Consider the following 25,786-nt stretch of genomic DNA (forward strand, 5'->3'; position numbering starts at 1 on the left):
TAAAACTATCTAACAAAGCTTCCTGCGTCTCGTTGTGCCACCAAGAGTGGTGGCTTTGTGATTAAAGCTGGAATGTTTCTTGGCCTGCATTCCTCACAGCCTCCTGTGGAAATGCGGTCTTCCTCATCTCAGAGGCTTTGTCACTGCAGCGTGACGGCAGGAAGTCACCGCCCAGAACGCTACGATCCACCGGATGATTCTGGACACGCCGTTCTGACCGCAGCGTCCACTTCAGGAAGTCCCTGTGTGATTAGGAGGTCCTTCCTCAGGGGGGCAGCGTTTTAGCCTGTCAGCTCAACCAGGGTTATAGTAGCATTGGATGTTTCATTATAGCTTACGGTAATTTGATATCATTGTGACTTTTTGTTTGTCTAATTAAACTAGTTGTAGTTAGTTTTTAGAGTGGGTTTGCTTATTAGTATTATAAAATTTTAGTTTAGTCTTATTAGTTATAGAAGTAGTTTTAATTTTTTCATTCATTGGATCATGTTTAGGTGCAGAATTCAAAAAGGTATTTTGTGATTATGCACACATCAACTCAGTATTGAATACTCAACAGAAGATACCTTTTTGAAATTTTACTCAACTATTGTTGAAGAACCAACTAACTGGTTTTTCTCCCATGTTTTACTGTTACAATTTTGTGGAATAGTGCAAATGCCGACAGTAAGAGTATGGAGACGACGACAAACTGCTTGTGTGGAAAAAATATACATTAATAGACTCACAAAACACAAAAATAATTTATATTGCCTCTATAATTTTAGTGTGTTTTAGCTTGTTTTTGTAAACTGACTGTATAGTTCCAGTTAGTTATGGTAACTCATATTCCCATTTAGTTACCATTTTTATTTCTTTTGGTTAACAAAAATGTTTTCTCATTTTCAGTTTTTTTTGGGTTAGATAACTATAACCACCTTGATCTGAACTGGATAACATTGAGTCTGATCACCTGCTTCTTTATGAAAATAAAGCCTGTGGAGGACTGATATGGTTTCCTCATCAATACCAGTAACTGAACGACTATTTCTTCAGCTCCTGAGTTTTTTGGCTGAGATCTTTATCCAATGAAACATTCCCTATGTGGACACTACTTTAGTTAAGATTCAGTGCAACCTACTGGTCTTACTGAGGCAGGAAACATTCATAATCTGCTGAATTTCTCAGCCGGACTGAAGCATTTATTTAACGGTGTTTTATTGAGATTTTATGTAACTCACTAACAGAATGTAGTACATACGTGTGAAGAGGAAGGAAAAGAAGACTTCTACAAGAACTAACTGACTGGAATGAAAATCTGAAGTGTGGTGTACATTGTCTTAATAGGTGTGGATGAATGGATGAATGGATAGATAGATGGACAAATCGTTGGACGGCTGAATGGATGAACGAATGAGCTATAATCCTTGATGGATGACTCTGGACAGAGAGTTTCATCCAATAATACTCCACAAAAGATGAGAGTTTTCTTCACTCAGTGAAACCATCAAAATCAAACTGGAGTTTTTGCCAAATCAAACTGGACCTGTGGTGCATTTACTGAATAAAAAGTTATGGAATTCCTAAGTTTCAAGTCAAACTGGTAAACCAGACAACTCTTTGGTTCTTCACAAACCTGAACTATATGTGCCTGTTTGTCAGAATCCATCAAAAATCAAACTGATCTCTGTTAAAGCAGACATATCTTTAATCAAAATCCATATGATTAGTAGGAGAACATTTCAAAAAAAATGAAACTCAACTTATATCTGGAGGCACAAAGGTGAAAATTGAACTCCTTCATTCCTCAAACTTGGCTGTCCTTCTGACAGGGGACCAGCCAGCCTCTCCTGAGGCCCATAAACTTCTGATGGGAACAATGAGTGATGCCTCAGGAACAAAATTAAATTAGACTGCTGTGTTCCTGGTGATTCACAGTCCACTCCTGAAGAGTTAACGGCCCGTTGTATTTAAGCCGCCAATGTTTAAGATACAGTTTCTAAAGCAGCTCTGAACCTGCTGCGGTTTTGTAAATTTTAGGGCTATAGGAGGGCTGGTGATGGGAGTCTGGCCTTCTGCCCAGAACGGGATTTTGTAGCACTTTCAGGTGAGCTGGATCTACAGATGGTCGTTGATTCCTTCAATCCCAATGTCACTTTTAATATTTTCTCATGTGGTTTTAAACCCGTCTTTACTCAGCATCCCTGCTGATTCTTTCATCTTTAGTTGGGTCCCAATTGAACCAAATCTACAGAATTACCAGGTGTGGAAACCACCTTAAAGTCCCAGTCTGTTAAATATTCACAATGCTGATCTTACACAACCTGTCCCTAGAATTCCTGGACAAATTGCCATATAAATCTTTACTTCATGAACCTAACGTAGAGCTGTAGAGTAAGGTGGCCATTGTTTGTTTATTAGAATCCCAATTAGTTACTGCCTTGACAATGATTACTCTTCCTGGAGTCGACATCATAAAAACGCAATTATTACAAAAATAACTACATACAGGTATTGTGCTGTGTGTCGGAATATAATAATGATGCGTTGGCAACTTTTTGGCTTACATACTTCTCAACCTTTAGCATAATAAATGCAGAAAAAACAAGATTGAACACTAATGAATTATGGCCTGTTAGGTGAGTTTTCTTTTATTGTTGCCTTATGTTTAGATAGTAAACACATTATGAAGTCTCCAGTTCACGCCATGCTCTATTAAAACTGCAGTTTGTAAATGGCTTGCGATTTTCACAAACTGTTTTCCAAGTTTTCAGACACAAGGTCAGTATTTGTGACCCAAGATAATTTCCAGTAGGTTTAGGGATCCACTCTAAATGAAGACAGCCTACTACTAAGTGCTTGGTCATATTTCTGACTAATTTCTTACAGCTTATGTCAGGCAACGCCTGGAGCTTTTTCCATTTTATATAGAGAAATCCCTGCATGCTACTGTCAATCTGCACGGATCACAGTGAACATAATGAGGCACAGAGAGACTAATGAAAGCAGGGGAACTGAAATTTCCAGATCGCTGGAACAGTAAGTCCATTAATTGCCATCTTAATTGCCTCTGTGAGTCAGCACCTGAGCTTTGGGGCTAAAATCCCTCTGACATTTGCCTTTAATGCCAGACTTAATAATAAGAAATCTCACATACTGATGATGAATCAATAATGTTTGCAAATGTGAGACCTTTAAAAAAGTTCAAAACTCCTGAGCAGATGTAAAAAAATTCCTTCTAAATTAAACGCATTGCAATATAATAAAAAGATCAATGCTCATATTTTCACTGTAAACAGCTTTAGTCTTATACTTTCCAGTGGGCTTTGGCTCACCGGGGGTCCACAAAGAGTTAAAACATCTATTCCAACTGGTGTCAATGGCTGCGGAGCTGAATGGTTTTGCACAAACCCAGGAGGAGAGAGCTGCAATGAACAATTGCTTAATTAAATCAATAATTCTGACAATTAATCAATTAAAAACAAAAAAAGGCTTTTTATTTCACCGCTTGTTTATTTTATGTAATATTAGACATACCCAAAAGAGGCCAAAATTACTTAATTCCTTTTTCAAATGACAAAATAAACATTTTATTGCCAAAAATGAAATAACATAGAGATCCATTAGTGAATGCTTGATGTAACAAAGGATGCATCTGCAGCTAAAAATACTGTCAACATGTGAAAAGCTCTTTCTTTTCTGTTTGACTTAGCATCAATACAGTGTAGGCCCGAACTGTTGATTTTTAAAATGTTTTTATTAAATGATTAATAATTGGATTGCAAAAGGTGCATAGTAAACGGTTTTATACAGAACTGGGTGAAGAAAAAAAAAATGCTCAGGTTTTCCACATTTTGGTTTACATTTCACAAAGAAGGAAGTAGCACTCATCTTCAGATGTTTTTGTATCGTTTCCTTCATTTGTTCTTGTTGCAGCGCCACCACAGGCAAGGGGGGGGAAACGATTTTCAAAGTGTTTGGTCGGTTTAACACAGTGCAGGATGAAAGCAAACCACAACAGCTGGAAATGTAACAATGTAACAATGGTTGCAGAGTTGGTCCACAAACCATATCTACTGAACCAGCAGGTGTGAAAACACCCTACAACTTTGTATATAGCTAAAAATAGTGCTTAGCAATTTAGCATACATGCATAAAAAGCATTAGCATTGGTGTTGTTGTGCAAAACAAATAATAGATACACCAAGGTTTCCTAAAGCGTTTAACAGAATTTATTGTGAAAGTACATTTAACAAGCTTTGAGGAGGTGTAGAGAATCAAGGTACCTGAATTATTCAGTAATTGTTCAGCCCTAAACAAGACATCTAATAAGGCATCAAAACTTAATGCAGCAGGAATGCAGCACCAAGTGAAAAATGTTATAAACACATGAAAAGAATCCAGATTTTAAAGTTGTCACTCGGTTTCTGGCTAAGACAGGAAACACATAAGAACATGATGGAAGTAAAACGTGTGACAGAGGGGCACAATTGATGGGGTTAGGGTTCAAACAATGTGAGGAAGCTTTTGTTAAGCAGCCTTTTATCCTCCATGTCCTGGGTGGAAAAGTTTTCTTCTGCAGTTGTTTCAAGTTTAATCACTCATGTCTCCATGAGAACAAGCAGAAACACTGACATTCTCCCAGCTATTCAGAAGTGTACTAAACTTTTATAACATCCTGTAAAATTGAAGTCAACAGCCAAATTCATTCAGAAAAGACTAGAAGGATGAACTTTTGCACTAATCTCCCAATAGATGATATAAATTATTCAATTATAATTTGTTCTTCATGCTTCTTGAGCCACTGCTTGCACAATCCTTTGCAGATGCAGTCAATATGGTTTTCTCCTCACACTGCAGTGCTCATCTGCTTAGTTACAGGGAGCAGAGACAAGGGTTCAAGCCCTGGTCATCTATGTATTCATGCTGGCAGCTGATGTTACATGCACTGAAACTAAGAAAAAATTCATGAATGTCTAACATGTAAAAGAAACTGGATCCTTTTGCAAGTCAGGGCAATTATTGATTTGCAACACCAGGGAATATTTTTAAAAGAAAAAAAATATGCTTTCTTTGAAATAAGATGTGTTGTACTGGAAATAAAGGTTAGCTTGTGAGAATTTAACACTATTGCATGTGTTTTTATAGAATTAAACCAGCTTATTTTAAAAAACATTTCACTACTAATTATGAATTTGTCATTAGCTCCTTGTTCTGGTGTAATTCTCAAGCTTTTATACAGGCACACCAGCGTTATCAGTGATGAGAATAAGTCAAAGTACCATTCATTTAGCATTTTTATGCTTGAAAGTACTTTGTCTTTCTATGGATGCACAATATATAATATCTGTTATTGGCCAACATCAATATAAAATATTGATATTGGACCAAATGTTTATATCAGCGCATCTCTAAGACCTGAATAATAATGATAAAACATTTTTCTTTTAGAAATTGAGATTGTCTATTATACCTAGACAATATCAAACAAGTGGTTTAAGGTGAAATACTATTAATTGTTCCTTTATTATGTTATTATTTCACCATACAGTTCTTCTACCAGTGCTCTGATTAAATGTTATTGACTATTAAACTGAAAATGAATAATTTGAAGTGTGGCTGGAACAAATTATTTTAATTTTTATTATTTTGCATGAGAAAACGTTTTTTTCCAATACAAATTCTTAAGCTACAACCCTGGTGGAACAGACTGCATTTGTGGTGGGAGGTTCTACTGTAAATATTTAGATTTTTTTTTATTGAAGTGTAGTTTGAAGGTTAAATAAAACTGCCATATTGTTATGGTCTTGTTTGTTAAAGAACGTTTCAGTCTCTGTGATAACTTGCCACTTTGCTAATTTGTACCCCATATTTTACATGTGAATTGCCATTTTCACCATACTTACTTCCATTTCACATGCATAAACACAAGTCTTAATAATAACAATGTATTTTTTATGAACCTGATGGGTAAATAATCATAAAAATGCTAAAATCTCAGGAAGCTTAATTAAAGTACGCATTATTTCCATTTTTTTCATTCACACAGTAATAAATATGAATAGTTTATGAAACTAGTAATACAAACCATGAAAAGGAGCAAAAAGTATTCATTTATGTCTGTAAAACAATGGCTGCCTTAGTACCAATAGTTTGCTCTGTCACAGTCAAAGCTGAAATCTCAAAACAACTTCAAACTCTTCCTTTCCAAATCTTAAAGATAAGCGGCTTCAACTTTCTTTTGCACCTTGTTATAGTTCCCTTCATAAACTCTGCCAATTTCCAGATATTTAGCATAAACTCAGAATCCAGGTACCACCAGAGACTGAAGCCAGGGGCCAATTCTCAGAAGTTGCCTTCACTTCAGAACGAAGGCTTTGACAGAAAGGTCAGGCCACCTTCAGCTATTGAAAATCATTTGTTGCAAAAGATCATGACATTAAAGTTATGAGCTGAGAGGCCATAGGAAAGCAACGGCACCGAAGACGAGAAAAAGCTGTGGTGGCAAAGATGAACGAATGGTGGGAGGAGAGATTGACACCTGATGAGTGAGAACAATGGATGGGCGTCACCTGACGATACATCAGTCAGAGACTGAATATGGAGATGATATTGCTGCTGTTACATATTTATCCATGATTCTGTTGCCAAACATTATGACTACTACCTTATATATATCATATAGCACACTGAAAAAACTGTGATCAGGATTAATTAATATTTACTAAATAAATAAGAGCAAACTATACATAATAAAAAAGACTTTGTGCAGTTTGGAATCTCACTGAGCTGAATTAACCAAATTTGCTTACTTTTTTAATTGCATTTTACTCTGTATTATTTTAAATAAAATCAGCAGAAAAACAATAAGTAGAATTTATTTATTTTCATTGGTAAAGTCAAAAGTGCAGAAAATTGATAAATTTTACTCATTGGGAGCCCTTAATTTTTCCCGCCCAAGGCATTTTCATCACAGGAACATCGAGTCTGCTTGGCATTTCATGGACTACCGTTTGCTTAAAGGTAAGACATGTTTTAATTGTTCTTAGTTAAACAATTCAAGTGTCTGTAGCAGTTAAACATTGTCTTCAGTTACTGCAAATTACCAAACATGGCAACTTTACTGTACAGCAAGTCAATTAAGTTATAGTGTGAAGGATTCGAATTCAGTCTACGTCATCTTTGATTTGACTAAATGCATTGCAATGATTGAAAAAGTAGTCTCAATGTCACAATTTAATGTGACTAACGTAATACCGTTATATAGTGGCCGTAGAATACAAGCTACTCTTTTATTTAATTTAGTTTTTTGGCCTCAGCCCAAACCCCCCTCCCCCACCTTAACAAGCTAGCTAGCATGTTTGGGCACCATAATGGCGGAACAGACGTTGTTTTCAACGGTGAGAAGGCTAATCAACTTAGGAGTTTCGTTTAAAGTTACTGCATTTAGTTTTTACAATTAAAATGTACTCAAGTTAAAAGCAGATTTCTAATCAGTTTTTATAACGTTACACATTTCGGAAGAAAAATCTGCCGTTTTGCATTGAGACAAAGTGGCTGTTTCTTTTTTCTTCTTTTAATTTGGCGTTATTTTCATCGAACGTCTATTATTGTGTTTTGAGCACAATGGCTGATGTTTTGCTAAACCCAAGTTCACCGGCTCTCACTGAGGCTCTCCATTAACGTTACGTTAGTTACATCCAGATGGCACAAACGGCTTCCTCGTTTTTCTTGTTTTCTCGGAAAACGTTATGCTTTCAAACTGTGGTTGCAGCTCACACTGACAGATAAACAGTTACAGTGAGATGCGTCTGTGAATGTTGGGTTGAAATCAGTACGTAGAGCTGCGTGTACTGACTGATCTGCCACAGAGCGAGTGAGAGAAATGTTTCGTTAGTCCGTTTTGGGCATCTTTGATTTTAATATTTATTGTTTGGCATTTGTTGATGTGCACATTACCTTAAAATCTGTTTCATATTTTTGTCTAACATCTTAAAACGATAGTTCATTTTTTGAAGTGGGATTGGATGAGATATTCATCCATAGTTGGTATATTAAAGAGCTGGATGATTTTGAAAAAAATACTTAATTGTGATGATCTTTTCAGTGACATTACAGATGCAATTTCTGAGGGAAATATATTTTTGTATAATTGTTTTCTTATTTTCATTGAAAAAATTAAGATGATTATGGCGCGATTCTTGCAGGGATGTGTAACGGATGTTTTTTTTTTAAGTCTATAGATTATGATATGTAGGCCAGGACATCTTTGCAGCAGAACATTTCATTTAAAATAATTTTTTAAGATTTAAGAAATATTGTACCTCCTCGGTTTACTTCTGCTGAAGCTAGAAAGTGTCTATAATGCCTCAGTGAAGTGCATTGATGCCCTAGTTGAAGACCTTCAGTTCATTTCATCTTCAGCATCTGTTGAAGTTGTTAGAGATATACTTGATTCAACATTGAAGTTAAATAAGAGCATTGTTGACCATGCCATCATGAGAGACTTGGCAGACCTATTTGATACAAAATGTGTTACGTTACTGTCATCTATTTTATAGATCAAATTTGATCCATCGTCTTGCTTTTGAAAAATGTCATAAGAACAGTATGTATGTTTGTAATATTTGAGGCTTTAAAACTGGTTTCATGATTTGTCTTTCAGATCCAGGATGAGTTTCACAGAATCACAATGGTGCATCTTGAATCAAAGTTCATGTCCAAACTGGATGAATATACTCCTCGACTTCTGAACCTCTTCCACTCCAAGGGCGGAAGCATGGGATTGAGACTGCAGGCTATCCTACTCAAGGTATCCTTCATTGAGCATTATGGTTGCTAACATTTTATTCTCAAAATTTTGTGTTTAAACTTCTGGAATATCATTACTTAAATTTACTGGAGGTTAGCCTGTGATTCTCTTTTTAAATGGAATATGAAATAATCGCATGAGAATTTGTTTCAGTAGTGTTTTATTACACTGGTCCCCAAGACGGCACAGGAAGGATCCTTGAGTTTATTAACAGTAATATAAACCACCTGGTGTTTATTTTTTTCGTTTCAGACTCCAAGCAATCCTGACATCAACATGACCAGAGATGTTATCATTCGATGTTTGATGCTGTACCTTGGGGAATCTACAGATCAACTCTTAAAAGAGTACGATGTAAGTTGAAGTAGATGTTAAAATATAAAGTAGCTGATTTCTCTCATCTCTTCTACTTGGTATTCGTTGGAAAGTCTAATCACAAAATAGTCATAACTGTATTTCTCCCAGTAGTTCTTGGCAAGCTATATCATTGTCCTCTGTTAAGTGTGTTTAAATTTTTATTTTCCATTAAGGAATTTTTAAGTGCTAGTGCAGAATGCTATCTCAATTTGATTTCACCAACTGACATAATTTAAAACTTGACAGTAATTTATGTAATTTTTTTCCTAAGAATTCTTTACCTAACCATAACTTGATTTTTTTTTAAGTCTTTGCAATAAAGACCTTTTTACAGAAAGACTGAGGCAATGCAGAATAAGATATTCATCAAGACAGTGCCAGGAAGAAATAATAGCGTAATGGATTGATTTAATTTCAGAAACTTCTTTTAGAAATATTTGTAACTGTTCAGCTCATCATTGTATAATTGATTATATTATAATAATATAACATATTATTATGATTGATTTATATATATATATATATATATATATATATATATATATATATATTTTCATTTTTAAATTATGTGCGTTTTTTTTTTTTTTTTTTTTTTTTTTTTTTTTTTTTGTGTTATCTCAGATTTGTATAAAACACTGACATAAATAGAGTGCATTACAAGCAACGGCTGACAAACTCCAGATTTTCTTGTCCAAACAGTTGTAAGCAATTTTGGAAATGGAACCTTCTCCTTTGGTTATACTGTCTGATATGCACAATGTTCTTGCTATTACAGGATGCTGATGAAGACAGTGTGTCACAGGACCTTGCTGTTGAAAACCTGAAGATCTACAACATCAAAGCTAACACGTCAGAGGATCCAGACATCGGTATCGTGGTGGACGGCGTGAAAATTCTAACTGCTCTGGGTAACTTTCCAAGGACTTACTCCCTGCTTGTTGGGTTGGCGAATGCTGTGAATCTTGCCTATCCAAAGGAGCTCAGATACACATTTGAAGTGTTTCAGAAACTCTCTCACATCTTGTCATGTTTTCCCCAGGTAAGTTTTATGTGCATACTTGTTTTGTGCTCTGCATGCCTCTTAAACATAAAGGGAACTCTTATGTGATTGATAAATTGTTGAAGCAAGCTTAACTGAGTCCAAGTTGATTGTTGTTGATGTGATGGTTCTAAAAAATCATGTTAACTATACTTTGAGCAGAGTGGCACTATGTTTTTGACTTGATGCTGATAAATATTGCCCCTTCTCTGTTTTATTGTTGTATTTTGGAATTTTGCACTTGTTGGGTGCTGGATAAACACGTTTTATAAAGTTGCACAAATAAATGCTGCTGCTGTTTTATGTATTGTAATTTGTTGTTTTTTGATGCCACTCAAGTTTGGTCAGGATATTGTGTAAATTAGACACAGAAAAATTATGGCAACAAAGTGACATTCAATATTATTGAATAGATTTTTAAACTTTTAAATTTAAAAATTTAAAAGTTTTTAAATTTAAAGTTTAAAAACTTTAAATTTATCAATTATTTTAGCTACAGATAAATAAGAACAACAGCGTTAATGTGTTGAATTAAGCAATAATGTGCTACAATATGAGTTGATATCACTTATATTATTTACTTAATCCAAATAATTTTTATGCTGATGTTTAGTAAATCTAAATCAATTTCACCCATTTAATTAATAAATATAAGTTAATTTCACCTAGATTATCAGTAAATAGGAATCAATTTCCCCCAGATATTTAGTAAATCTAAATCATTTTTGCTCAGATACTTAGTAAATAAAAATAGGTTTTCCTTGTAAAATTGACTTGGATTTACTAAATATTTCTGGGCAATATAACTTATCATTTGGCTTGATATTACTAAATCCAACACATTTCAGCTGTTGCTTTTATTAAGATGTACTTAATTTTTTAAAGTTAAGTTAAGTTAACATATTCAATACTTTTTAATCAAAATTGTATAACCTAAAATCTATTCAATTATATTACGTGTAACTTTGTTGCCACAATTTTTTTAAGTAACCATTGGTCAAATTTTTCTCAGTGTGTTACAGTGATACCTTCACACTACTTATTAAGTTGATCCAACTCATGAAAACTAAGTTGGCTCAACAAACATCCCTTACAAAAAAATCCCATGAAAATCACATGTGATTCACACATTTCCACATGTGATTCACACATTTCCACATGTAATTCACATGTGGAAATGTGTGAATCACATGTGATTTTACCACGAAACGTTCCAAAATCACACGTATTCATGTGCTGTCACATGTGATTCACATCATTCACATGTAAAATTTGTGTGAATCACATGTGCATCACATGTGATTCACATGTGATTTTCATGGGATTTTTTGTAAGGGATGCTTCATGCTGAAAGAAAGCTATTTAATCGTGTGGAAATCCTTTTCATGATTTAATTACGTTAATTCAAAGACATTTTTTTAAGTCAAAGACTTTTTTTGACTTTAAAAAAAAAATGTCTTTGAGAACTTTTTTTTACAGTTCTTAAATGGACTGATACAGAACAGTGCAGATATTTGTTTTCTCTGCCCTGCAGATGAAAACAAATATCTATAGTTTAATGTGTAACTAAAACCACTTTGAAGTTTTCCCAGGCACAAAACACTTATGTCGTATAATCTCTCGTGATCCCCTGATCTCGCTAGACCCTCTTCGGAGGGAAATGAATCTGACTAAATTGAATCACATTCAATCAGACGAGTGAGTTCACGTGAGACAATCGTTTTTGTCTCAACTTAAATAACATGATTCAAGTTGAGACAAAAACGATTGTCTCGCGTGAACTCACTCGTCTTCAGCACTATATCAGTCTGACTATAATGAATCATGTTATCTCAACATGATTACATTTCATAAACGTGAAGTTGTTGAATTTCTTGTTTATCCAACATGATTGTGTCACGATTTTGTTTGAAACATGAAATGCTTTAGTTAAAAGTACATGATATTCTTTTGTTAATCTGATAACCCCCTAAGTTCGTTTTTTACAGTGTAAAAGCGGATGTTATTAGTAAATACAAGAGGCGTATAGGAACTGTCCGTCCATCCATCCATCCATCCATCCATCCATCCATCCATCCATCCATCCATCCATCCATCTTCTTTTGCTTCACATCGCATAAGTTAAAAGTTCATATTCTTTGCATCTCTAACAGTTAATGAGCGAGAAACTAAGATAAATTTAAAAGAAACCAATTAGCCTAATCACTTTTTTCCCGACGGTAGGAAAAACCGGAGCACCCGGAGAAAACCTATGTATTGAGTTTAATAAGTGTTTTGTAGAAAAAACACAATGTCCAGGAGAGGGAGGAACGCAAGTTATTAATTAATGAGTTAATCTAAAGTTGATTAGATTAACGCAGAAAATTATGGCTATGGCCAAACAGCGAGAATAAATAAAAGTCTAAACGTTATTAGTTAATACAAGAGGCGTATACGAACTGTCCATCCATCCATCCATCCATCCATCCATCCATCCAACCACCCACCCACCCACCCACCCACTCACTCACTTCAGGTCACAGGGGTACAGCCACTTGGTCCAGGAGTTCCCAGGTCAGCTGTCCTGGGTCTTCCCCTTGGCCTTCTCCCGGTGGGATGTGCCTGAAACACCTCACCAGGGAGGCGTCCAGGAGGCACCCTGACCAGATGGTCTCCAAATCCGAAACCATGGCCTCGGATTTGGAGGCACTGATCCTCATCCCAGCCGCTTCACACTCGGCTGCGAATCGCTCCAGTGAAAGCTGCAGATCACGACCTGATGAAGGCAGTAGGACCACATCTTCTGCAAAAAGCAGAGATGCGATCCTAAGGCCACCAAATCGGATCCCCTCAACGCCTTGGCTGTGCCTACAAATTCTGTCAATAAAAGTATTGAATAGAATTAGTGACAAACAGCCTTGGCGGATCCAGCTCTCACTGGAAACGAGCCCGAGTTGCTGCCTGCAATGAGGACCAGACTCTGGAAGTACAGGGAGCATCTGTAGCCCAGGATCAGATCACCAAGGTCCCCACCTTCTGCTAGGGAATCCTGTCTCCTCTTCGGCTGTGCCCTGCTGGGCTCCATGGGTTAAAGCCCAGCCCCAAGGTGTATACGCCTCTTGTATGCGACGTTCACAAACGCATCTCACGATATTTTGTTGCCTTCAACCTCTAATGAGGGAACTTTAACGTTCTCCTCTCCCACCAGGTTGACCGCTATTTTCTTTCCAGTTAGATTTTCCACCCCGTCCTGCCTCCCGCTATAAATGGAGGTCTTCCAGGCTTTCCTTGGCTAGGGGGTTGTGGCTTACGCTGTGTAGTTAAATTGTCTTTAAAATCTGGCAATAACTTGCCTTCACCCAAACGCAAAGTTCTTCGATTGGAAGATAACTTTGGTTTGGGTGGCTCGAGGTTGGAAACAACTGGTGGTAAATATCTAATTTCACTATTTTCAATTGGTGCCTTTATGTTATTTTCAACATCTGGTCTCACCACAGCAATGTCTTCTTTTTTCTTATTTATGGATTTCTTCAAATCCTCTTGTTCAATTCTCTTGAACAGCATCTCTCTTTTGACGTCTGACAATTGCTCGGTTAGTTGTTTTATTTGATGTTGATCTTTCTGTCTGTTCTCCATATGGACTTTTATCTCGGCATTTAAAGCCACGTTGTCTCTTTTAACCTGTCTCCAATCCGCCGCAGTTGGTTCAAACCTTTTTTTTTCTATTTCAGCCTCTGTCTTTACCTTGGAGGGCGAGGGTCGTCTCTTTGCCTGCTCCTCCAAGAGCTCATTGAGCTGCCGATCTTTTTTTGTGAGCGATTCCTGTAACATCCTGCTTCGCTGCTTTTCCTTAGCGAAGGCGTCAAAATCAAGTCTTGCTTCAAACGCGATCCTTGTCCTTTCAATGGCTTCCTCCCTTGGAGTTTTTGCCAGTTTCTTCGTCAGATTTTTGTTTTCATTTTCTTGCTCTATCAATTTCTTTTCTAGTTCTCTGATAGTGGTCTCAAGAAGTTTGGTCTTTTCTTTCTCTTTCTGAATTTCGTTGTTCTTCAAGCCAATGTCGTTGACCTTCTTGGACAATTCGATCTCAAGTTTTTTAATTTCATGTTCATTCTTTTCGGTCTTACATCTATATGCCGCGAATTGTGACGTCACTTGCCTTTTTTCTTCTAGGATCTTTTCAATCTGAAGGTTTGATTCCCTCTCCTGGTTTTTCAAAGAGTTCTGCAAATCTTTTACTTTACTTTGATAGGACTTCACCTCAGCTAACAATTGATTTCTGTGAGAACTCCAGGTCTCTATCTCTAGTTTTAATTTAGGTATTTTTTCATTATTCAAATATTTGTTGTGCCTGTGAGAAATCTGTAACTCTTTCGTCAACGAATCAACTTTCTCATTTAAAAGGTCAATTTGCTCTTGTGCTTTTTCCAGGTCCTGCTCCAGTATGTCTTCCTTGATCAAGATTGCAGATTTCTCTTTTAAACGTTGTAGAAAATCTACAAGCAATGTAACCAATTCATCTCTTGACATCAGTCTAATTTGAGACAGTGTCAATGAATCTGTACCAAATGACGACATTTTTATTATCCAACTAACGTATCCAAAAACTACGAGAAAATGTAACGCTAAATCCAATATGCAAAACTACCGTCCGTGCTGCTGCTCTTCGCGATCTGCCAGTTTGATTCAGATGCAGGATATTCAAGGCTTCTGTCTCTTATGACATCATAACACTATGACATCATCAGATTCCATCAGTGGAAAAAAATCTAATGTATGCAATGTTGCTAGGCAACAGCAAAGCCAGCTCACTTTCCAGCCTCCTTGGAGGCTTATATATATATTAGGGTGACCAAATGTCCGTGTTTCACGTCCTGTCCCGGATGTCCCGGGTTTTTTTTTAGAAAGTGAGGAAATGTCCTGTTTTTTAAATTACTTTAATTGGACCATTAAATTTATATATAGTGTTTTGTGGTCAATATTATTTTACCATTTTATTAATGTGTGTTGCCAGTTTGGATCAGGCTTCCTATCAAGCTATAAGAATGATAGAAAACATGCTAACAAAAAGCCTCAGACCTGCAGCTCATAGGAGGTTCTAGACACAGGCTAACAGGCTCTTTGGCTCACTTCTACAAGTTTATGTCCTGGGAGGGTGGGGGGCCCCGGTAAGATGTTCGCATCCACCTAAAAAATATGTAGTTGCGCCCCTGGCTGTGGTAACAGAAGAAAGCTATAAATATATGGCTACACTTAACTTTACTGAATGGCTAGCTCGCTGTTACTGTCTCTTACTCTGCGCCCCCTAGAGACCTTTGTTGGAAATGTTGGTTTTTGGAAGGCTGCGACAAAACTTATGCATCCCATTTAAAGAGTGTATCGTAGAAAGAAACACAATGTTCAGTACAGGTAAGGATGCAAATGATTAATTAATGAGTTAATCTAAAGTTGATTAGATTAAAACAGAAAATTATGGCTATGGTCAAAGTGCAAGAATAAATACACTGAAAAAAATACCTCTTTGGACGAGCGTAAAAAAAATCATGGAAAGGTTTTCCACCTGATTACTTTGCTTTATTTCAGCACCATGTAATTCTGTTACTCCTATTTAAAGCAAATGTGTTAGGTCAATTTAATTTATTAAGGTTAATCTAATTTAAATCAAATGAGTTGGCTCAACTTATTTTATTATGGTCATTCCAATTTAAAGCAAATGTGTTGGTTCAATTTAATTTATTAAGGTTGATTCAACTCATTTACTATAGTTGAACCCAATGTAATTTAAAAGAGCCAACCCAAATAAGTTCCAACGCTTTGGACCAAATAATTTACTTGACCAAGATTAACGACAATTTAGTTGAGACCAACTTTTTTTTTTCTCCGAAGACTTTTTGCGGCGCTAGTGGCTCGTATTTTTTTGAGACAGTAGGCAGACAGGGTGAGGACATGGCAAAGGTCGCCATGTCCTCCAACATTCTTGGCAAGCTATATCATTGTCCTCTGTTAAGTGTGTTTAAATTTTTATTTTCCATTAAGGAATTTTTAAGTGCTAGTGCAGAATGCTATCTCAATTTGATTTCACCAACTGGCATAATTTAAAACTTGTCAGTAATTTATGTAATTTTTTTCCTAAGAATGCTTTACCTAACCATAACTTGATTTTTTTTTAAGTCTTTGGATGGCCTTTTTTCTGTAAAAAGACCTTTTTACAGAAAAACTGAGGCAATGCAGAATAAGATATTCATCAAGACAGTGCCAGGAAGAAATAATAGCGTAATGGATTGATTTAATTTCAGAAACTTCTTTTAGAAATATTTGTAACTGTTCAGCTCATCATTGTATAATTGATTATATTATAATAATATAATATATTATGATTGATTTATATATATATATATTTTTTTTCATTTTTAAATTATGTGCGTGTTTTTTTTTTAGTGTTATCTCAGATTTGTCTAAAACACTGACATAAATAGAGTGCATTACAAGCAACGGCTGACAAACTCCAGATTTTCTTGTCCAAACAGTTGTAAGCAATTTTGGAAATGGAACCTTCTCCTTTGGCTATACTGTCTGATATGCACAATGTTCTTGCTATTACAGGATGCTGATGAAGACAGTGTGTCACAGGACCTTGCTGTTCAAAGCCTGAAGATCTACAACATCAAAGCTAACACGTCAGAGGAGCCAGACATCGGTATCGTGGTGGACGGCGTGAAAATTCTAACTGCTCTGGGTAACTTTCCAAGGGCTTGTTCCCTGCTTGTTGGGTTGGCGTATGCTGTGAATCTTGCCTATCCAAAGGAGCTCAGATACACATTTGAAGTGTTTCAGAAACTTCTCCTCGGGCTGGATAGTTCAAAGCTCTCCCCAAAAGTGAACAGCCTCAGGAATAAACTACTGGCTTAAGAAAACGGACCCTTGCTAAACAATAGGGAATAGACAAGTCACTGTGAAAACCAACATGCAAAACTTTGTGAAATGCTCTGTGAAGTTAGTTAAAATTAGGGTAATTTTCAGTTCAGTGGATTTCTGCATGTGTATTTTTTCTTGCAGTACATTACAGTTAACCACCCTTTCTAAGGACTGACCCCTTGTTCTCATATGTGGTAGTACGGCCTGTTATATGGCTTTGGATCTGTTCAGGTCTGTCACATGAACCCTTGTCCCTTTTATACAGCATAGAGCATCCACTATTGCCTTTTTGGAGAGTCCATGCAGGCTTCACCACTGAAGGGTGATGATCTGCAGACTGCAAAACTTTGTTGTGTTTCATTTGCACTTTATATAATATGTTTTCGTTCAGTTCTGTCTTTCAACTTATTTTTCGAAAAGGAAAGTAAGTGTCACGGAGCTAAGGGCCCCAACACAGTGACAAGATGTAGCATAAACATACAAAAAAAGAAAATTGAAGTTTTTGTGCCTCAAAGGTCTCACCCATCTCTCACATCTTGTCATGTTTTCCCCAGGTAAGTTTTATGTGCATACTTGTTTTGTGCTCTGCATGCCTCTTAAACATAAAGGGAACTCTTATGTGATTGATAAATTGTTGAAGCAAGCTTAACTGAGTCCAAGTTGATTGTTGTTGATGTGACGGTTCTAAAAAATCATGTTAACTATACTTTGAGCAGAGTGGCACTATGTTTTTGACTTGATGCTGATAAATATTGCCCCTTCTCTGTTTTATTGTTGTATTTTGGAATTTTGCACTTGTTGGGTGCTGGATAAACACGTTTTATAAAGTTGCACAAATAAATGCTGCTGCTGTTTTATGCATTGTAATTTGTTGTTTTTTGATGCCACTCAAGTTTGGTCAGGATATTGTGTAAATTAGACACAGAAAAATTATGGCAACAAAGTGACATTCAATATTATTGAATAGATTTAAAGTCCTATGATAGAAATAAAAACTTAAATTTTATCAATTATTTTAGCTACAGATAAATAAGAACAACAGTGTTAATGTGTTGAATTAAGCAATAATGTGCTACAATATGAGTTGATATCATTTATATTATTTACTTAATCCAAATAATTTTTATGCTGATGTTTAGTAAATCTAAATCAATTTCACCCATTTAATTAATAAATATAAGTAAATTTCACCTAGATTATCAGTAAATAGGAATCAATTTCCCCCAGATATTTAGTAAATCTAAATCATTTTTGCTCAGATACTTAGTAAATGAAAATAAGGTTTCCTTGTAAAATTGACTTGGATTTACTAAATATTTCTGGGCAATATAACTTATCATTTGGCTTGATATTACAAAATCCAACACATTTCAGCTGTTGCTTCTATTAAGATGTACTTAATTTTTAAAAGTTAAGTTAAGTTAACATATTCAATACTTTTTAATCAAAATTGTATAACCTAAAATCTATTCAATTATATTACGTGTCACTTTGTTGCCACAATTTTTTTAAGTAACCATTGGTCCTGGAGGGCCGGTGTCCTGCAACTCTTAGAGTCTCCCTGGTCCAACACACCTGAATCCAACAGCTGAATCACCTCCTAAGTGCAGTCAAGTTCTCCAGAGTCCTGCCAATGACCTCATTATTTGACTCAGGTGTGTTGAAGTAGAGATACATCTAAAAGTTACAGGAGACCGGCCCTCCAGGACCAGGAGTGGCCACCCCGTTATATGGGGTTGGGCTACATTTATTTGGTCAATTAATTGAATTTTTACTTTTTTATTTGGACTTTGATTTCAAGCCAACTCTACAATGGGATGTTGTATAGAACATTTTTTACATTTATTTTAAAAATTAATAATTTTATAAGAATACAGCCATGCTACAAAGTCAAAATAGTACAAATCTAAAGTCTTAATATTAAAGTAGGAAAGTCGTAATATTAGGGAAACGTGGTAATTTTATGAAAACTTTAACCCAAAATAATAAATTTAAAATGTCAAATTTTTGAGGATCTTGTGAAACAATACTTTGATATCAGTTTTATAGATGAGGAAATATTTTGTTTAGCATAAAGCTAAACATTATGGCTCAAAAACACATCATGAGAAAAGCATCTCCTATCAGTTGACATCAACAATTATTATGTTTTGTTTTAAATATCTGAAATACGACCAAACTGTTGCTGTGATCTTTCCTGTCTTATTAATATTTTTCACTCCATGGCAGTTGCAAAACCTTAAACTGCTGATGTGCAGGTTACCCAGCAGGTTGTTGCTATGTAGATGAAGTTGGGGGGAACTCGAATCTGCTTGCTACTCATGAGGTTATTGCTAGACAACCAGATCGTGAGTTAGTTAGCGGATGCCACCACCCTTACTTTGCTAGTTGTGGGAGGTTGAGCAGCTAAAGCCTTTCCTCTGCCTACATCCCCCTGAATGCTGTGCCGTTCTGGATCAGAATTCAGTGAATATTCTACATAATGAATATCTATTAATATAGTATCTACGGTATTGAAATTGATCATATGTTTCACAATATAGATTGTTGGTTTATAGTCCAGCCCTACATCAACATCAATTTTCACTAGCAGGATTTTGAAAAGATTGTGCAAACAGTTTTTCTATTGCGAAGAAAGAATCACATGGACTGAGGTGGTCACATCAGATCTTTATCACTGTGGAAGCTGCTTTCTCATTAAAAGGACTTTTCTCTCATAATTTTGAGACATATTTTTCTGTGAAAGAAAAGACCTAGAGGTGGATGGTAGCTCTGGAGGATATGTTAACAGAACTATTTTCTGTGTACTCTACCAAAAAACCAGATTCTATGGAAAAAAGTCAAGAAGAAAGAGAATGCTGATAAAACATTTTATCACAAGAAGAGACAGCAAAATGGTTTGATTACAATAAAATTCAGCTGCATGGTGTTGGGGGGATCAGTGTGTGAGAAAAATGACTGCCATCACAGCGAAACACTGTGGGCGCTTGCTGAAATGGTTCAGATGAAAACATTTTATGCATTAGAATGGCCTAATCCAGAGGTGCCCAAAGTCATCCTGCAAGATTTGTATTCTCTCCCTGGTGGCAGTAACAACCTTTTCAGCATGTCAATGTTCTTCTTAGACCTTCTGATGAGCCATCATTTGATTCAGGTGTAATAAACCTGGGAGAGAACTACAACATGCAGGATGCCGGCCCTTTGGGCCCACTTTGGGCACCACTGACCTAGTCAAAGCCCAGACCTCAATTTATTTGGTCTGACGTTCGCAGATGCTGTCCATCAAATCTGACTGAGCTTGAGCTAATGGCAAAGAAGAACAAGCAAAAATATGAGCAAATGTGAAAAACTTTAAGTGTTATGAATACTTTTGCGAGAAACTGTACAAAACAAAATTTGGGAAATTTAAACTAAAATATTAAGAAAAAAACGCCAAAAATGACGGTAGCAAAAGCAGAAAAGGGTTCTTCTAACTGAAAGGCCTCTTAAAGGGATTTTTTTGTTCATGTGATAATGTTTTAGTTTTCTTTGTGGCATTCTCATTTGTGCATGTATTCAACCTGACCTGCTTCCTAATAATGTGCCTTTTTTCATTATAGAAGATCCTGATCTTGTAGAGAAAGGAAGGAGGAAATGTTAATTGTTTACGCGCCTCTAGCAGCACTACAGCCAACAGTTTGGCCATAAAATCCATTATCAGTACAGACTGAAATGGGGCCAACAGTTAGACACAGTGGATGACGGCTAATGGAGACTAAAAGTGCAACCAAGGACTATTTGAACTCTGCAGGTGAAAACGTGAAGAAACTTTGTATCTAACCTGACCTACCTTGTGCCAGCATTTAGATTTTTTGAAATTTCTTTTAATCTTTCATCAGAATGATAGATGAGCTCTTTTATTTTCACACAATGAAGCATATTGATTCCTAGTAGGACCACAACTCAGTGACCAAACAATGCCTGCAGTCATGGCCAAAAGATTTTGCCATCGGCTAAATATCTTTTTATGATCTCAGAAATCTGACTTTTTTGCCAACATTTCACATTCTGACAGCAGTCTTGCACCAGGTCTTCATCAAGATTTTACCTTGACATGAAATTATATTTTATTCAGCAGATGATGCGCCTGAGATTGTTGAACATACATTGTTGACCCTGAATCTGCCATAAAAATCTGTTATTTAGATGCATGTCAATATATGTCAGATAAAGCTCTTGAAAGTCAATGATTTTTTTCCTGGTAGTTTAAAATACATTACAATTTGTGAAACCATTCATAAATAGTAATGGTAGTTATATTGTTATGTACAGATTAAATACTTTGAATGCATTCTTGCCCTTTCCAGAAACTTAAGACAATTTACAGGCCCAGTTTAATATACAACAACGTAAAACTTTTTAAGAATGTGTGGATACTCTGGCAAACTTCTGACTTTATTACAGAAAGTCATTAAAAACAGTCATTACTAGGTATTCAGGCACTTAGCTAAAATAAATGATTTTGGAAATCTTAAATGACCTAAAACAGAAAATCTTTAGTCTGATTTAAACTACGAATGGGATGAGAAAAGTCTCACAAGCTGTAAATAACTGGCTTTAATTAGCATATAGGTTCTTAAAGCAAAAGCTGCAGCATATAGAATGTTTATTGAGAGAGTAACAAAGATGTATTACTGCCAACATGAAAAAACACAAGAGCAGCAGTCTGCAGCATAGTTGGCTTTTATTCTCTAAGCTTGAGGCAACAAGATGAGTGACATGTGTCTAGTTGTCTCTGTGGACTGTTTTCAGAGTGCAGTAATGGACATCTCTTCTACTACAATGAAAAAAAATCTAAAATGATAAAAAATCAATTTCTTAAAGAGGAAAGACAACACAGGTACTGACTCTGGCATGAACCTTCAACAGAAGTGTTATGCTGGCATCACATGGGGAAAATAAACTTGTTCCCATTCGCTAATGACAATATAGATGAATCTCACTTTTACAGCGAGTTGTTTGTGCAGCAAGTTGCTATAAAAAACAAACTGTTGTTGCAAATCATCACTCTTCACGCTCAGCACTCAGTAGGAAAATTTGGTTCTGTTTTCTGAATGTCAACAACTCAGATTGAACATTGATTGAAAGCACACAGCCGCCATGATTTTTAAGATGCCAAACATTTTGAAGAGCACTTCTACAGCAGGAGTTTCTTAAAATGTAATTGCCCAAAACATATAAGGAGTTTCATTTTTTCTTTGTACTGCCTGAGGAAGATTTATTTCATCCCATTTAAATCACAAGATGTCACACCGAACAACCATAAATAGCTCAAAATATTTGGATAATAGAAAAACAACTCATGTTTTACACTCGTGAAAATGGCTGTAAACAGATGCACAGTTATACAAGCGTACATCTGTGAAAAGCAGAAGTGGAACCTCCTGTGCAGCCAACAAGTGGTTTCTGAATGATGAGTCAGTGTCTAGCATGGTGCATACAGTCATTGTATGGCTGTATGACATACAGCCAAATGTAACTGGAGCTCCGCTTGTAACAGTGCAGTGCCTGTTGAATGTGACTCAACAATTGGGAGGTTTTTGATTCTGCTTGTTTTCCAGACAAAAAAACATTAACAAATGACAAAAAAGCCTTGAGTGTTTCTTCTAGTGCTCGGATTGTTTTTAGAAGCATAAAGAAAACCAAATGGAAGTGTAAAAATGTGCAAAATGTGAACTATGGATAATAGTGCCTTTTATCAAACTCTCCCACCTCGGTTTCTGCTGTGACCCCAACCAACATTGGTATTTATCAGGGAAGGTTATTTTGGGACCATGTACTCAAGTGAATAAATCCCAGCTCATTATTGGGGGGGACCATAAACAGGGAAATTTCTTACGAGCAATTTTGGGGGGGTCGGCGAGGTTCTATTGAAATGTAACGTAAAACTTTAAAAACTTTTTAAACCACATTCAAGCTGCAGGCCAAAAATGACTAGTAACGCACATCAAACATGTTTTATTCTCAGTAAGCAGCCTGCAGAGAAGTAAAACTAAAGTGGTAATGTTGCTTAGATATGAGTTTTGTTCAGTCTGACTCATCTAATCTCTTCTACACCTTTACAAAAATTTAAGGTTCTAAATACAAAAGTTTTAATGAGTAACTCCTCTTAATAAAATTCCTCATAAACATTAATTTATTGAAAAGGCTCCCAATACAAGATATGGCCTATTTAAATTATAACTTAAGTTAATAATTTAAAGGTAACACTTAAAGCACGAGAACATATTCAGATTTTATTTTGTGGTTTTAAAGGCTCTACGTTGAAGACAGTGAGAAATAAAGGCCTAACTTTTTATCAATTTCTTTCTGTTCTCTCTTCTGTTCTCGGCTCCCACACAGAACTGGGTCCACTTGCTCAACCTCTCCTGTTTCAAACTCTTCTAATTAAGTAAAACTTAAAGAGTTAAATATGAATACGATGTTTGCTACCTTTAACAAAAAAGCTTAAGTCTATGAAAGCAGTGTAGAAGTTTTGCTATTAAGGGAACTTATCATGATTCAGTCAAAGTAATGAAATAACAAACTGCTGTCTGATTTTTATTGTTAATGTGTTTCTTCCCACTGAGCAGTGAAAGTAAATAAAATGTTTTCATGTCTTTTGCTGTAAGAATTTATTTACTGGAGGGGTTTTTATTTGTGATGCAGAGCCACAGCTAACAGTTAGCTCCTCACATCAGCAGCTCTAACTGTTGCTCCTCCTACACTTTGGACAGAACCATTCTATTAATAATGGTAATAATAATGGTAAGGGGGGACCTAAAAATGAATTATTATTTTTTTAGGATTTATTAAGTTTTTACTTTTGCATTTTCATATTGATATTATTTAAATCCAAATAGTTCTTCAATGATTTCTTTTTTTGAGGGGGTGAGGGAGCAATTCTAGACTTTTCCAAGATTGGGGGGTCCCGAACCCCAACACCCCATCCCCCAAACCTCCTGGGATTTACGCCTATGCATGTACTTATATACCCTCCTTTTAATAAATGAGAAAAATCCCGTTATGTGCATTATTTTCTGTGCAGGGAAATAGTCTAGAACTGTGGTGTGCATTCAGATTTTTTTTAGCTGCACTGAAGAGTAAATAAAAGCTCATGAAATGTTAAACTTCAGCCAAAAATAGACACCTGTATGTCTGTAGTAAAGTTTCATATTTCACACCATGAATCATAACTCTGAAATCGTCATTAGAAATAAAATCATAAAGCTTACATTGACTTAAGCATAGAAAATCTGTTGCCTGAAGATCTGAACATCTTGGCCAGTATTCCTGTTCAACATAAACTTGTCTCTGTGGCTCTGAGCAAATGTCACAACACATTTGGTCTCAGTAGATTCCAAATCCAACATCCTCGTGAAAAGCCTCTCAGACTCAGATCGCGAGCTCGGTGAACAGCACGGTGGGATTTGACCCTGATGCTCTGTTTAGCCTCTAATGCTTCTTGTCCCAGGTAGGAAACCTTTGCAATGGTAAGACGAGCGACATGCGGCGAGGCCTGAGCATTCTCAGTGCTGAGCTGAGCTGCAGATCATCTGTGTCATCACACTCAGCTGAGTCGGAAATCTGATCAGGGCTGCTGGGACCTTTAATGATTTTCAGAGAGGAAAACCGTGTATCTGTGTGTGTTTGAGTGTCGGCACATTAAGACATCTGAAAATAGGCCTGTTAAATTCAGTCAAGAATTATTTGGCAGTCTGATAATATTTGACTAGATTACTCCTTTATCACCAAAATTTTAAAGTTTGATCAATGAAACCTTATTTTTATCACAGTAAAATTGCATTGGGTTTGTTTACATTCAGCAGACTCTAATCCTTCTCTTCTTAAATCTTCTTTTCAGTGCTACAAAATGCATTAAAAACATTCAACTTTATATGTTTCTCCCTTTTATTCAGTATCCAATAATTATTACATTTGTTTAGCATCAATGCTGCCTCATATCTTCTGATTTTAGTTGGTTTAGAGTTCTTAAGGTTTTTTTTTGAGGATGGTTCCTTTGGTATTTTTATTGATAGAAAATTTTTGCACCTTGAGAAGTAAAACAGCTTAATAAATTTCACTCTTGCCAATCAGAAAGATGAGATGGCAAGTAACATTTCTTTAAGTCATTAGTAATGTTTGAAAAATATACTTTATGGTAAAAAACAAAACAAAAAACAGCCAATCAGACTGATTAGCATGACTTATTTTAACTCACTAATTTTTAAGTCACAGATTGGATTTTGATTAAAAAATATAAAAATAAAAAAGTTAAACTTCCTTATTTTTGCATTTTTCTGGTGTCATCCAAGGGGGTTGTGGCCCAGTTTTAAAAAACACTGCACCTAATCTAGAAGATTTTTACACAAAAAAAAAAACAAAACAAAAGATGACACAGCTCTGGTACAGTTGTTAAAGGAGCATTGTTGTGATCATGTACTAAAGACAGAATTTCAGAAAGAACAGGAGCTTCTTAAAGAGGTGGAGGCCCAATTTAAAGGCAAGTCCTGTTTGATATACAGAGAATTTTTGGAACAATTGAAAGTAGTCATACCTGCCAAGTCTCCCATTTTGGCCGGGAAACCACAGTTTTTTACCCGTCTGTTCTGGCTTACTCTCATATTGGCATTTTCCAGGAAATTTCCAGTATTAGAATAATTCTGTCGCAAACCCCCCACTTCCTC

General features: G+C 36.0%; 2 protein-coding genes across 5 annotated transcripts in view; one reads left to right on the plus strand and one right to left on the minus strand.

Moving 5' to 3' along the window:
• The window catches only part of si:dkeyp-23e4.3 (rho GTPase-activating protein 7), a 105,223-nt gene that overhangs the window by 53,929 nt on the left and 25,508 nt on the right, over positions 1-25,786 (minus strand). The gene's annotated exons all lie outside the window — the stretch shown is intronic.
• LOC122845379 lies at positions 5,531-18,256 on the plus strand. Of its 3 annotated transcripts, none has more exons than XM_044141627.1 (4): positions 5,531-7,379; positions 8,645-8,791; positions 9,044-9,145; positions 16,770-18,256. In XM_044141627.1, the coding sequence occupies exons 1-4, from the start codon at positions 7,353-7,355 to the stop codon at positions 17,073-17,075; spliced, it is 582 nt and encodes a 193-aa protein (XP_043997562.1). In that variant the 5' UTR covers positions 5,531-7,352; the 3' UTR covers positions 17,076-18,256. The 3 variants fall into 3 exon arrangements, with proteins under 3 accessions (XP_043997562.1, XP_043997561.1, XP_043997563.1); XM_044141626.1 differs by lacking the exon at positions 16,770-18,256 and adding an exon at positions 9,924-11,326; XM_044141628.1 differs by lacking the exon at positions 16,770-18,256 and adding an exon at positions 9,924-11,326 and having other exon boundaries at positions 5,531-7,002.

This window comes from Gambusia affinis, linkage group LG15 (genome assembly GCF_019740435.1).
Source record: "Gambusia affinis linkage group LG15, SWU_Gaff_1.0, whole genome shotgun sequence".
NCBI lineage: Eukaryota > Metazoa > Chordata > Actinopteri > Cyprinodontiformes > Poeciliidae > Gambusia > Gambusia affinis.